Below are 14,090 nucleotides of genomic sequence, written 5' to 3'. Positions count from 1 at the left end.
ATATCACCATCTGGAAACATCAAACATAAGGCTGTGTCTTTTGATGCAGCCAACAGCAGCAGCTAATGATCAGCCATTAACACATCGGCTGCCATCTTTGATAGACAAAGCATTCTCACCTCCAAAATACCTCCATAGACAGAGGGATTAGTGAGGGACAACTTGCCCTTAATGTCACAAATTTGTTGGCATCATTTGTCTAGACATTTGTCTAGAGTTTTTCCTTCTCTTTAACTTTTTTTTTAAATGTAAAAAAAAAAAAAACTGAATCGAATAATCGAACAACGAATAACTTAAAAAAGTTTTCTTTTTAATAAATCATCCCCCGGTTTCACAGAAAAGGCTTAAGCTAGTCTTAGACTAAAATGCATGTTTGAGCTGTTTTAACTGAAAGCAACTTGCACTGATATATCTTAAAATATGTCAGTGTCATTGTTTTGTCTCAAGATTCACACCAGTATGTTTTTTTCTTAGGCACGTTTATAGAAGCTGCTTAAATGGTGCATTGGTAAAAGAAGCTGCATTGGTGGTGGTTGAGGAGATTCCTCGCCCTTCTATGTAAAGTGCTTTGAGTGCCGAGAAAAGCGCTATACATTTTTTTTATGAATTATTATTATTATTATTAAATGTCCTTATTGAACTAAGACCTAATCCTGGCTCAATCTAAACCTTGTCTGTGAAACCAGGCCTATATCCTTCAAAGATAACACATTTTTGTATAAATTTAATCGAAGTATGTCTATTTTTTTTTATTCAGACAATGTAATAATGCAAACTTACAAATAATCATTGCTGTTTATTTCGCCTCCATGAGATAAATGTAGTTCTTATGTCACATTTAAACAAACCCTGAGACAATGCAAGTGCAACCATACTTAAAAAAAAAAAATCACCAAAACCTCTGAAATCTTTGGATATTAATGTGTGTGAATGATTCAAAACACAAGTGGATTAAAGTACAATATGTTGCATTCAATTTAAATTATACTATATTATAACCCTAACCAATGCACAACAGTATAAAAATATAGCAGGTTGATAAATGTACAATCAACATAAAATGGCAGCAACAACAACAAAAAAAGCATCACAAAAGTATACGAGTATACGGGCAAAAGAATTTGCACAATATTTCCTAACCCTCCCAAAGTCTAACACTTGTTTACACTCTAACATGTAGCGTAAGGAACATTTTACAATATGAATCTCCCAACAAAGTCACACAACATGCTCACTTCCTATACGGACACCAGTTTGGGATCAAGTGTTTCGTCTCTAATGTATCTTTCTCAATATTCAATACATTTGTATAACCAGTGGCTGCCCAAAATCTCTTTTAAAGGGTAAAACAGAAAATAGATATCAATACACGAGCAAGCAGTGCTTACAGACAGATGTTATCAGAGGTGTGTCTGAAAGGGAGGCTCCATGTGCTGAAGTGTTTTATTCAGCTCTGACTAATGACTTCCTTTTGTTTTCACTCTGCTTCCTAAGCTTTTATTCCTCCATTATGTCCCTTCACCCCACTGTCAAGCTTTTCTCTTCTAATCTGCATTGTTACTTTGCAATAAAGATATATGAGACGATCAACAAACATACGTCAAATTTTAGAAGGAATTGCTTTTGTTGAGCATTTGAAATTGAATGGCCAATAAGGCAGCATCACAACTTTTGCTCCCATTTCTGCTATCTTTGTAATATCAGAACATGTTTCAAAACTGATTTGAAATGGTAAGCATGATCATTTTATACAATAAACAAAGATATATATGCAGCACCCAGGAGTGGAAGGTACATTAGGCGGAATAGGAAGTAGAAGTGTCACTGTCATAAGTCTGGCACCCAGACCACACTTCAGCAAAGATAAGTGCAGAAGTGTGAAGGTCTCCACTCCCAACACACATACAAAATAAGGTGTTCTACCTTTTAAACAAACATTTAAAACCTCTTCAAAGTCCCAGTTTTAGCCTTATTTTAAGTGATTCCCTTTTGCAAGAAGCATAACAGGAAGTAGGCTACACAAAATTAGAAAAAGCGGTCACTTATATTAGTATAAAAAAAAGAATTGTTGACTGTTGTAGGTAAAAAAAAAAAAAAGAAAAGAAAAGGTGGTGTTTTGGTAAAACACTGCAGCAAAAATAACCTTTTCACATATCGACACTAAGGTTATGTTCAGACCGTGGGAAATCATAAAAAAAAAAAAAAGATATTTTCAGGCAGACTCTCCGCAATATTAATTGCAAGTGATCAAATAAGATTTGTTTGCCTAGACATAACCAACCTATCTGCATGGGTTGCTTTAGTAACGACGTAGGTGTACCCACGTTTGTGACAAGACTTTTAAAATGAATGCAGGAAAAATGAGGTGCTTCATCTCGCTTTCCAAATAAATGCCCTGTCGGGTACCAGTGCAGAACTCCTTGAAGAAATCTTTGGACAAGCCATTTGAACACCGGCATTTCCGTTCCCAGTTTTGATGTTATTATTGTGTCTCGCGTTAAGAGACTTTCTGCTTCGGAATAGATGCAATTTGACAAAAAAAGAGACTGATTTAAAATCTGATTTGAGCAGCCAAAGTGTCCAGACTGAAAAACATCTGTAAAAATCTGATTGGAATCACATTTCAAACCACCTCCATATTTGGTTTGAATTAGTTTTTTTGCTGTCCAGTCAAAAACATCTGTATATGAAAAAATATCAGATTTTTGCTGGCAGTCCCAGGAGTGGAAGTGTACATGGCCTAAGTTCCTCCAAACTCAAACTTTTAGTTTTTTTCCTTCCTCAAATGCATGATCACTGCCTGGCAATTTTATGTATGCATATATGCATGAAAAAAAATTCTTACCAACCACACAGACTTCATCTGTCATGCTCACCCAGGCTACATTTATTTGAAAAAAAATAAATGCAGTAAAAGAGTAATATTGTGAAATCTTTTGTAAATATTGTAAAATATTTTTGCATGCTACAAAAAACATGTTATAAAAGCTGTTCATGCAGCACAGAGTGGAAAAGGTTTAACATATTTTTTTTTTTATATTAACATCTCCAGTCCTCAGAATTTCAGCACATAGCTTGATGGTTTCCACACTGTGTCAGTGCTTTCACTCCATGCCTGCCAAAATCACCACTGCTTTTCCAAGCCAATCTAGTCTGACTTCCACTATTCCACATGCCAACCACTAACAGTCCATAAACACAACTGAGCTTTTCATCTCAAATTTGACCCGTTTTAAGAACTGGGCTGTCTTTGAAACTTTATAAGAAACTCAAAAAAGATCAGAGCTGTGCCATCAGCTCAAGAGCACCAACCTAAAGTGGACCAAAGAGTTGCAAATTGTTATTGCACTGAAATATAATAAGTGGCTCAATGTTAAATTTTTAGTCAAAAACACATCAAAAAGCTAATCTTAAGACAACTAGTTACTATAATTTCACTTTTTTTGGGGGGGGGGGGCATAAAGTTAACATTTGGTGCAACTGCCTGAATTGTAAAAATAAATAAACTTAAGCTTTTAAGTACTATGATGCATTAAAATATTTAGACCCTTTGTGTTTGCACAAAATTTGAGCAAATGCAACCACACGTTTAGGCTTATTGGACCTTTACATAGTAGCTTCTCCTGTACTGTAGCTCATGAAACACATTCATACACTTGGTTTAACTACTGCTGAAATTGACAAACTGCAGGACACAAAGATTAAGCTTTTTGAAGACTTTATTAAGGTTGCAAATCAATGGACTAAGCAAACAGAATTTTGCCTGTTGACAGCTGTGCTTTCTGAATCTGGTCATTAGCAGTGTCTCTTCGTACTGTCACATGGGAAGAAATAAGTTAGTTCGGACAGATTTCACAAACACAATTTAGCATACTGGATTGAATTTAAAATAAAGTCAGTAAAAGCATACCTTTCTTTCCGGTTTTTAAAGGAATGGGAGATGGACACAGTCTCTTACAGATTCCATCATTCTGATCGGCATCACAGAGCACAGCAACACAGTGTACATAAATCTGGGGAGAGAAGTGGTCTCAGTAACACAGCCTAGTGCACAACCACTTCTCAGATAAGATATATAAATACCTGATCTTTGAGCATGACGCCATCCTGCACAAAACCAAACATCTTGATTTCAAAGCGTTTCATGTGAGATGGGTAGGGAACCCCACCAGGAGTCACAGGGTGGAAAATGGTCTCATAACTGTCCTCTGGATTCACACAGCTGTCAAGATCAAAGAAATTGAATACAAACAAAGCAGATTTTAAGTCCTTTTCCAAGGCTGTATAATGACAGCTACTAGCAAAGTTGTTTTGGTAGTTCTGGTAAGTAACATTTAATATGGAACACTTAGCAAAGGGTCAATTAGAATAAAATAAATGTTACCCATCTACAATCAAGTCCCATCTTGGAGTAGAACTCTGGTCTTGTTTTAGAGTAGCCCAACAATTCTCCAAGACTAGCTCTATCTGAGGATCAGTGGACTGAAGCAACTCCACCTCAAAGAACAGAGGACTTCTCAAGTACTGTACAACTGGGTAATCCTCCTCTGCATAGTATTTATTATAAGATCCATCTGAGTGGAGAGGGAGAAGAAAAAAGCAAAATGATCCATGAAGAGCACATCTGAAGTTTACCTTCCATTTTTCAATTGTCCAAGACACCTTTACACCTGAAATTAACCCTGGTTTTGGGCAATTTGATCATGAAGTGGTCAGCATTAAATACTAGCAGGAGTGGCTTTAATGTGTGATTGAACCACAATTTAAGCAGAATGGAGTGTGGGCAGGACTGGGATGTTCGGTAACTGTATAACAGCGCAAAACTTCAAACTTCACTTAGTATTTCTGGGTCTTTGAGCAGATAGTGTTTAAGTTAAAGTATTCTAGCATACCCAAAGCAAGTCTCAGTACAACATGCAGCTCCCCAAAACCAGTCTCCGGCAAAGGTTCATTTTCCCGTGGCTTTGTGAAAAACGCAATCGTCTGGGTATCGTTTACCGTGTAAAAGCAGGACACCGTCACTCTAACAATGAGAAAAGCACACTTTAGTTTCAAAGACATCAATTAGCAGGCATGATGTACACAAACTGTATAGTCCATCTCACCGATACGCTGGATCAGGAGGCAGAGCGGCTACTCCAGTTTTACCCTGCCCTTTACCCTGCCCGTTACCCAAGATGATTTCATTCTGATACATCATGACGCCATCATAAAACTGAGGGAGAGACAGGAGCATAAGAGGGTGAGCATTTATTACTATGACAAATAAAGTTTAAACTCCATACCTTTCTAGTGGTTCCACAACTGTTTGCGTCATAAGAGAAGTAGGCAAAGCGGTCGTTGCTGAATTTGGGTCTGCATGATTGATCTCTCAGGGTAAGTTGACTGGGGACAAGCTGGGGTACAGATTCTACCTTTACTGCAAGGGCTGACATGGAGCCATTGCTAAAACACTCTGGGAAAGGTGATGCCAAAACAATTGTTATTCTCTAGGCAAAATTCAATGGAAAGTGTAAAAGTAGATAACTTGTAAGAACATACCAGTCATGGTCATGGGAAAATTGCAAGCCAGGGAAAAATCACTAAGGGTCCATTTGTTGACGGGCTCCCAAAGCAACACATCAAGCCGTGCCCTCAAGGATGATGGGTACATCAGCTGCAATGTAAAGCGAGACACTTAAAGACACAGCAAAGTATACAACAGAAGGTAACAAAGGGAAGTCGTACCTCAAACGCAACGTCAAGTGCTAGGAAAGGCACCACCAAGCTCATGTGACTATCATTCTCCTTTAGGTCATACTCTGCTTTCAGGTCTGGTGTCAGGTCACGCTTTCCAAGCATAATATTGAAGTTTTTGCCCATATTTCCATATGAAATCGTTATGTAGAACTTTTCCTCGTCACAGGATCCAGCCAAAGTTGGGAGAGCTGGATGGGGAACAATTCATTAGCAACAAAACAAATCCCTTCAGTATTTGTGAGATGACTTTGGATACCCAAGTTGTTACTTACTGACGTCTTGAAGGGTTACGTCAGCCGTTGCAATGTAGGAGAATGGAACGGATTCAGGGAAGATAATAAAACCGAAGACAAGGCGAAGACTATAAACCGTAAGCAGCAGACCAGTTTGCTGCAATAAAACAAATGCAGGTCAGAAAAAGCCATAACAAACAGCCCCACTGAATTATATTAGACACTCACAGATTTAACAACAAAAGAATCAGAGAAGGGGACTTGAAGTCTAAACGCCTTGGAGCCATTTTGAAAGCGCTGTTCCTGTATGTTGAAACCCCTCACATTGGCCTCAGCCAAAGTAAGGACTTCAGTGGAAGAGGTGAGGTTTACCAACTCGACATCGTAAAGGAAAGGACCCAAGAGCACATCAAACATCTTTGTGTCGACATCAGTGACTACAAGGGAATGAAAGTCAAGCCATTAAAAACAAATTATAATAAAACCACAACGACTTCTGCTACACTAACTTTTAATAACTGCTCGCTATCAATCATTAGTTAAGCATTATTAAACAGTTAATTTGTCATTAATATACATTAAGAAGTTTATAAATACTTTTCTTGATTTATAAGCATATCTATATGATTAATTGTATTCATACTTTAATGATCAATTTATCATTTCTAAATGAAGTATTGCATTTACAAACCAGTTATTTAGGAGTGGTCAGTGGTTCATAAGATCACTTAGAAAGTGTAAGTAAATAATTAAACTATTTAAATACATATTCAGACATATAGTAATAGTTACTTAGTGTGTTAAATGCTTTATTAACATGCATTTCTACAGTAATTCATGGTTAATTCAGGAAGTTAAAGCATTTAGTAGTGGTCAGTTAACTGTGGGCTCATCTAAAGTGAGGATGATCTATGCCTTGTAAAGCATTTACAAAGGAGATTTAAAGGCTGTAAAATATTTTTATGTTCTGTATCTGTGTTGTTTTTGTTTCCTTTTTTTCTGTTTAGAAGATCAGTGAGCCTTCAAATCTCCTTTGTAAATGCTTTACAAAGCATAAAGTCCTCACTTAAGATGCTCACAAAATAGTTAACTGACCACTACTAAACGCATTATAACTACATTTACTTACACTTTCTAAGTGATCTTATTAATCAATGACAATACCTAGTTTGTAAATAGTAAATAAATGTAACTGGTTTGTAAATAATGCTATACTTTATTTAGAAATGATAAATTGATATGAAAATACAATTATTAAACACATAGATATGCTTATAAAGAATAGAGCATTTATAGTTGTATTTATAAACTGCTTTTTAATGCTTTATAAAATGATGAATTTAGTAATGCTTAACTAGTGATTTATAGCATGCAGTTATTATAGTTGTACCAAAAAAAAAAGTGTTTGCAATGCTACTTGCGGCACAAATATTACACTAGCTTGGAATGTCAAAGAACCCACAACACTCACAGTCAACAAATTGGGGTGGACTAGGCATGAAAGGAGTCTTGATGGGGAAGAGGACTCTGTATTTAGTAGAATCCATGCCTCCTTCACTCCACAGTAACTCCAGCATTGGCTCGATGTAGTATCTTATGTTGTACTGGTTATCTACAGCATGACTCTACAACATATATAACCATTAGCTTAAGCTCAAAAGCTTTAATTGACTTAGTAGTCAAACTCAAGAAAACCAACCTTGTAGTAGCCATCTGGTCCACCAATTGGTATTTTCATTACAATGTAATTGCCTTCTATCGTCAAGATATATCCTCTAGAGGCCATTTGCGCCGAGTCCATTTCACTTCCATCGATTCCCATGAACATCCCAACGATAGTGGCCTCACCAGAACTCATTAGTGGATTAACTCGGGGGAAGTTCCAGGTGATCATTTCATCCGTAAAAGAAAGGCCACCTGTAAGTAAAGCAATAGATCAGGGTTCCTCCATCCTGGTCTTGAAGATCCACTTACTTGAAGGATTTGGTTACAACACTAATTTTCAAGTGAACTTGGATGCATTTAATTGGAACTTAACACTTAAGTAAAGAAAGAGGCTCTACAGGACAAGGACTTTGCAAATATTGGTTCAAACATGTTAAGTCACACATACCAACTGGACATGCAGCAACAGTATCCAACATGGTTACAGACCATTGTCTCTTGAAGTAGGTGGTCACCTTTATCATCTTCATTGGCACTCCATTCACCTGTAGAGCATGTAGAGCATGTACAACAGCTCACTCATTAGCTCTTAGCAAAATCATTAGCTCTTAGCAAATAACTAACTAGAGTTTCTACTCACATTTTCTTCATAGGTCTCAGGCATGTCAAAACCACTTCGTAGCACCAATCGAGACTTGGTTGTTGTTACTCCATATCCTGCCTTCAGGGCATCTTCCAACAACATGGCTTTTTGCTTTGGCGTAAAAAACACCATCCGCCAGATGTTGTCTTTTGAGGTAATAGCCTAGAAGGTGAGGAGTGCACATGACCAAGCTGCATGTGCAAAGACAACACAAAACAAGAACTGAAACGCCATACCTCAGAAACCGAATCAAGCCACTGGTAATCACCCTTTGCTTGCCTGTCAGCCATCTTAGGCTGCCTACGCATGGCTGTAATTTCTCCCGGCAATCGTTTAACGGAAACCTAGGAGGAAAGTATCTTGTTCAGACATCTTAAGACCACTAGCGCAAGATGTTTTTGTTGCATAGCTTGAAGACAAGGATTTACCTCCATATAATTCCGATCGCAGAGAACTTCACGGGGGGCCCATTTTTCATGGGTACAGGTCTTGTCCACCTGAAAGACGTCTTGTCCCGCTTTGACACCACGCACCCGGACACGCATGTTAATATCAAACAGGTGATCATTCTGAAATGGAGAAAGAAGTGAAAGACAGCAGAATACAGCAATTGTTTTTAAGGCCAAAGAGAGCCAATTACCTCATTTGCTGCATAACAGTTGAAGAGAGACGCAAAGACTCTGTAGTTACCCCAGGGATCAGAAGTTACACTAAAGCCACATTTAGAAGCCAGGCTTGGAGTTAAAGGTTCAATTTTGGAGCCATCTGAAAAGGAAAAAAGTACAAAGTTAAACCATGATAGATTACAATAATCTTGCTTGGCAATATAACTAATAGCAGGCAACTTACTGATGACATCAAATTCAACCAGATTTCCAAAAGCTAGAGATTTATCAACAGTTAGCCGCATATAACTTCCCAGACAATCCGTTTTCAATCCTGTTCCTGAAAAATGTGTAGTTTAAGAGAAACAGAGGGAACGTGGACATTAGTGGTAATGGTGACCAACACACCTAAACGATACACATACAAAACATACTTTGGTTGAAATTCTGTACTGGAATCACATTTTTCTGTGGTGATACAACATTGAAGTTTTGTGCCAAAACCACAACCCCCAACAGCCATAAAGTACTGAAAGAGAATAAGACATATTAAAAAACAACTGGATTTTAAAAAAGCAGCAACAACAACAATACATTCTTAACACAGATTATAACTTACCAAAACCCAGGAAGCCATGGCATCATTGCTCACAACAGTTTTCTGTTATCAAGTGGACTAGATGTATCACAACCACCAAAATGTAAAGCTATCAAGCTCAAGTACTGAAAGTAAGACCTGTGAAGCTTTTTGAAAGGAAATGCACAAAGAAACCAATATAGTGCACAGGTGATGCTCATCATCATCATCATCATCATCATCTAAAGAACAGCTGTCATGAGTTAACTATTATGCTGCAGTATTTAGAGCAGGGATAGGCAACTCCGGTCCTGGAGGGCCACTGTCCTGCAGAGTTTAGCTCCGACCCTAATTAAACACACCTGAACAAGGCAATCAGTGTTTTCAGGATTACTAGATAGATACAGGCAGGTGAGTTTTTATCAGGGCTGAAGACAGTGGCCCTCCAGGACCGGAGTTGCCTATCCCTGATTTAGAGGGAGCAATCCCTCTCACCATTACTGAATGAAAGCTGAACCCAGCCAATGATCGTTGCAATAAAACATTATATTTCTAGAAACAGTACAGGCTTCTGAGAAGGTTAAATAAATGTACATTTTAGTTAGTTACTGCAGGGTACAAGTAATAGCAGTAATGAGCAGTTTTTCCTTTGTGGTATTTAATATAATTTGAGAATACAACCCATACTGAAATATAATATTATATAAGTATACCTAAATAGTACAAAATCTAAAATATGTTAAATATTAACATTAAATATGCACGTCAGTTAAATATGCACGTCATATTCTTGAAAGGTCTTGTGAAATTCAACAAAATGTATTTTAACAAGATACCAAAAAGCATAAATACAGGCAAAATGCACATTTTAAAGAATGTGTTTATTTAAAAAAAAATATATATACATAATTATTGCACCACTTGTGATTGACAGGGTTCTGCAGTTTGGAAAATGTTCCAGGTCTGGATAAGTATGGAAAAATATTTGTTTTGAGACTATTGCTCCTATTCAGTTCCCTAAAATATATAAGAATTCTCTAAGAAGATCTAAAAAAAGACATTTAAATATTTTTTAAAATGCATCATACAAGCAAGGTATTCTTGGTAAATTTTTTGTGATTGTTTGATTGTCAAACACAACGAATTCAAGGTTCACATTTTCATTACACAAAACCGCGAGTCTCTTTTGAACTTCACTAAACGAATGTGTGTGTGTCACTCAAACCAGCAACATATAAAGGAGCAAAGAATCATCTAAGTCAGACTGTACTTTGATGTTTGGTGATTGTGCAACGTCAAACCACATTTACAGTATCAAACTGATGTGTCAGAGGTGAATATACGCAGGTAATAAAGCATTTTAGGTTTCTTCTTATCATGTAAAAACATTATCACTTCAGGAATACCAGTGGGGGAAAAAAACAGAGAAAACAAAAACATTTAAAGGTGTCTTCTACCAAATATAATGCTGTATGTATGGTCTGGAAATTTCAGTCTGGAAAAGTATGGAATTTTGAAATGGAAAACATGTAGGAACCCTGGATTGAGAAATCAACAACTATTCAAAGTACTCTGAAATGCACACTGTCATGCATTTTATTCAGAACAGTATTCACTCACATCTTGAGCAGTGACCAATAGGACTGGACAAAGTTTGAAGGACTGCTAGCAGGATTTGTAATTGTCCACAAAAAAACAAAATCAGTATACATACATAAACATAACATTTTTGAATGTTACTTAAACTCATGACTGCACAATCACTTTCTATTGGATTGTCCATGACAATATAACATTTTGTTCAACAGTTCAAACAACTTGGTTCAGAAGAGAAATGTAAAATTTAATGACTAGCTCTCATCAGTAGCCTCTCTTCCACTTTTCTTCACTGTCCAGGAGTGTCTGACTCAAACTTTCTTTAGCATCTTTAAAACCAGGATTCAGCTCCAGGACTCTCCGAAAGTCACTCTCCGCCTCCTTGAAAAAGCCTTGGGAAGAAAAACACACTGAAATCATACAGCACCTCTTAGTGGAACACAAATGATTAACAGAAATAATGCTCTGGAAAAAACAAAGTTTAACTGGTTGGATGTCTGAGCTAGTTTAAGCTAATCTGGCTGGTGCCATATTAAGCATATATACATATATGAGGAAAATACTTAATCTACAGGCTTATGGTTACATTTTGTACCTACCTAATCTATAACGTATCAATCCTCTGTTATATAGTGGCACTTCAAACTGGCTGTTGATCTGTATGGCCGAAGTATAGTCATCCATGGCTTCATAGAAATCCACCCTGAGATACTTCACCTGCCCTCGATTATTATAGGCGATGGCCAAATCAAGAGCATTACAGTCTCTAGAATATATAAAACATATAATTTTTAGTGAAAACAAATTATGCTACTTTATTAACCAACTCATGACAAGCTAATCATAGTATGTCTGTAGCCTACTTGACAGTTTACATGTAAGTTAGACTGTGCTAATGTTTACACTGGCAGTTTCCTTCTAACTAATTTATTCACATTAAATTATAGTCATTAATACCTGGATTTGGTGCAGGACTCGATGAATTGTGTGTATATTTCCTCTGCTCGTTTAAAATTCTTACTGTTGAACTCATCGTGTGCTTTTTGTAGGATTATGAGCTCGCTGTCCTCCATGAGACGCGATGTGGCGACAGTCAACTCATGAATATTAATTAATGCGTACTAAAGTTGTTTTGCTTTTTTTATGGCATAGACATATAGGCTACATAGGCTAGGTGCCTTATTAGTGCGGTCCGCCATATTGAAACGGTCAAAGCCGGTCCGTGACACAACACTCGAGAGCAAGTTGACCGTCTGCACTGCAACCGTAGTTATACGAATACCATATGTATATTCTGCAAAAGACTTAAACAGATGATTTTGCTAAATTAACACAATACAAGACGCAGGCATTAGCTAACACAACATTAAAAAGTTACTATAGTAAAAGTAGAAACACTAAAAAGTATTAGGCTATGGTAAAAAAAAAAACTGTAATATTGAGTTAATACATATAAAAACACAAGCCAAAAACATTCTCACATGTGAAAGGTTATCCCATTTCTTCGGGAATATAAATATTGGCGATTTCAAAAACAAAAGCTGTGCAATGTTATGAAAATGGCATCATTGACTCTTACTGTGAGTAACGAAACGCTTACCGTTCCAAGATGGCGGGAGCGCTGACGTGTCTTGAGCGGAATGTGAAATCTACGTATACATATCTATGTTTCCTGGAACGTACAGTTACTGAACGCAATTAATATTCATGAGAGTTAGATTGTTTGATGTTTCTGTGCGTTAGCGAAATGCGAGCGTCCCCTTCTGAGCTGGAGTAATGGCTAGCGCTGTGCTTTGCACCATCTTAAAACTGTCTTTGACCACCAATATAAAGTGTGAACTTTCAAAGTGCCACATTGAGGTCTGATGTTGTTGGCATCTGGTAATTTTACTTCGAAGAAATGCATGTGCAAAATATTTCTGTGAGGTGTCTAGCACAGAAATTCACCCATGGTTATGTCAATATGTACTGTCTTTCAGCATAATTTTTTTTTATGCCTAACCTTTTTAACTTGCTGGGGAATTTCTCAGCTCCATGCTTACCCGTGAGGTTAGGATGTGAAAATCTTTACCAGACTTGTTTTTCAACCAGTCTCTGACAGAATAGATGGTTTGAGATGCAAGTGGAAGGAATATTTGTATAGGGAATGCTTTGAAGGGAATAGGATAATTTATGACCAGCAAAGTGTGCCAGTCAAGATTCAGACAGACGAAATACTGGCCGCTGTGTACTTTAAAATGGTTATGATTGTGAATGTCTCATGTTGCAATAATAGAAGGTGGACAGTTTGAAATGCACCAATGGTGCCTGGTGCACCTTCACCCAGATCTCAGTGAACTTCGAGACCTCATATTCTGGTAGATGGATTTTGCTCTGAACCGAATGATCTTTGCTCACACTTCTGACCCAAATATTGGTGTTTGCTGTGAGAATTAACACGTTACACTTAAGTCTAATGTGAGCAAAGCCAAGAGCAGTCAGATGGGCACTGATCAATCCACTTCCATCTCCTTGCAACCAGATGAATACTTCCTCTGTTTGCTTTAACAGGTGATGGAGAAATATCAGTTGATGTGATTCTGAAAATGCTCCAATGCCAAGGGGTTGTGAATCGATTTTAGATGGGATTCATTTGGGGTGTGAGAGGGATCTTGATGTTCTCAGTCTGTCTGAATTTGTGGGATGTTCAAATGTTTGTATAGTGCATATGCGGGCTTAAATGGTCACAATCTCACACAGATGAATTGTCATGAACATGTTTTCGTGCAGTTCATACTATATGTTTAGTCTATGGCTAGACTGAAAGTCTGCAGTTGGTCTGTAATGTTTGAGATATTGATTCAGGTACATCTCACATTGGTTGCAGACAGACAGGTTTTTGACATCTTACTGTTAAACCTATAGTCTGTCTAGCTGAACTGTGTGATAATGATTTCAATAGGGATGTCTGTACTGTTTCAATACACCATGTGCTATGAAAGCAAGGCAAATATTATGAATCGGACAAAGAGACTTTGAGACTGTTATTTGAA

General features: G+C 37.3%; 2 protein-coding genes across 2 annotated transcripts; both read right to left on the bottom strand.

Annotated features, from left to right (window-relative positions):
- Positions 1–3,703: 3,703 nt before the first annotated feature.
- On the bottom strand, positions 3,704–9,595 carry zpax1 (zona pellucida protein AX 1). The gene is made up of 21 exons (XM_082148128.1): positions 9,505–9,595; positions 9,320–9,414; positions 9,130–9,225; positions 8,921–9,045; positions 8,709–8,849; positions 8,517–8,624; positions 8,278–8,442; positions 8,086–8,182; positions 7,672–7,889; positions 7,444–7,597; positions 6,201–6,409; positions 6,012–6,129; positions 5,728–5,927; positions 5,542–5,656; positions 5,286–5,455; positions 5,106–5,215; positions 4,893–5,023; positions 4,385–4,574; positions 4,084–4,222; positions 3,911–4,013; positions 3,704–3,814 (listed from the first exon to the last, which is right to left on the bottom strand). The coding sequence occupies exons 1-21, from the start codon at positions 9,528–9,530 to the stop codon at positions 3,744–3,746; spliced, it is 2,781 nt and encodes a 926-aa protein (XP_082004254.1). The 5' UTR covers positions 9,531–9,595; the 3' UTR covers positions 3,704–3,743.
- Positions 9,596–10,324: 729 nt separating this feature from the next.
- On the bottom strand, positions 10,325–12,261 carry ttc32 (tetratricopeptide repeat domain 32). Its single transcript, XM_082146515.1, has 3 exons — positions 12,016–12,261; positions 11,658–11,824; positions 10,325–11,450 (listed from the first exon to the last, which is right to left on the bottom strand). Exons 1-3 carry the CDS (start codon positions 12,129–12,131, stop codon positions 11,323–11,325), a joined length of 411 nt encoding a protein of 136 aa, XP_082002641.1. The 5' UTR covers positions 12,132–12,261; the 3' UTR covers positions 10,325–11,322.
- Positions 12,262–14,090: the final 1,829 nt, after the last annotated feature.

Source organism: Leuciscus leuciscus (genome assembly GCF_965113295.1).
Source record: "Leuciscus leuciscus genome assembly, chromosome: 19".
NCBI classification, from domain to species: Eukaryota; Metazoa; Chordata; class Actinopteri; order Cypriniformes; family Leuciscidae; genus Leuciscus; species Leuciscus leuciscus.
Note: the sequence above shows the minus strand (reverse complement) of the source record. Positions and strands in the feature narration are given on the sequence as shown.

Excerpts from the sequence above, each read along its gene's own strand:
- zpax1 (XM_082148128.1), bottom strand. The coding sequence starts at position 9,530 with ATGATGCCATGGCTTCCTGGGTTTTG. Across the intron at positions 8,443-8,516 it reads GGCTTGATTCGGTTTCTGAG|GCTATTACCTCAAAAGACAA; the intron begins GTATGGCGTTTC and ends CTCACCTTCTAG. Across the intron at positions 4,575-4,892 it reads TGTACTGAGACTTGCTTTGG|ATGGATCTTATAATAAATAC; the intron begins GTATGCTAGAAT and ends CTCTCCACTCAG.
- ttc32 (XM_082146515.1), bottom strand. The coding sequence starts at position 12,131 with ATGGAGGACAGCGAGCTCATAATCCTACAAAAAGCACACGATGAGTTC. Across the intron at positions 11,825-12,015 it reads GAGTCCTGCACCAAATCCAG|AGACTGTAATGCTCTTGATT; the intron begins GTATTAATGACT and ends TATATATTCTAG. Across the intron at positions 11,451-11,657 it reads ATTGATACGTTATAGATTAG|GCTTTTTCAAGGAGGCGGAG; the intron begins GTAGGTACAAAA and ends TTTCTTCCCAAG.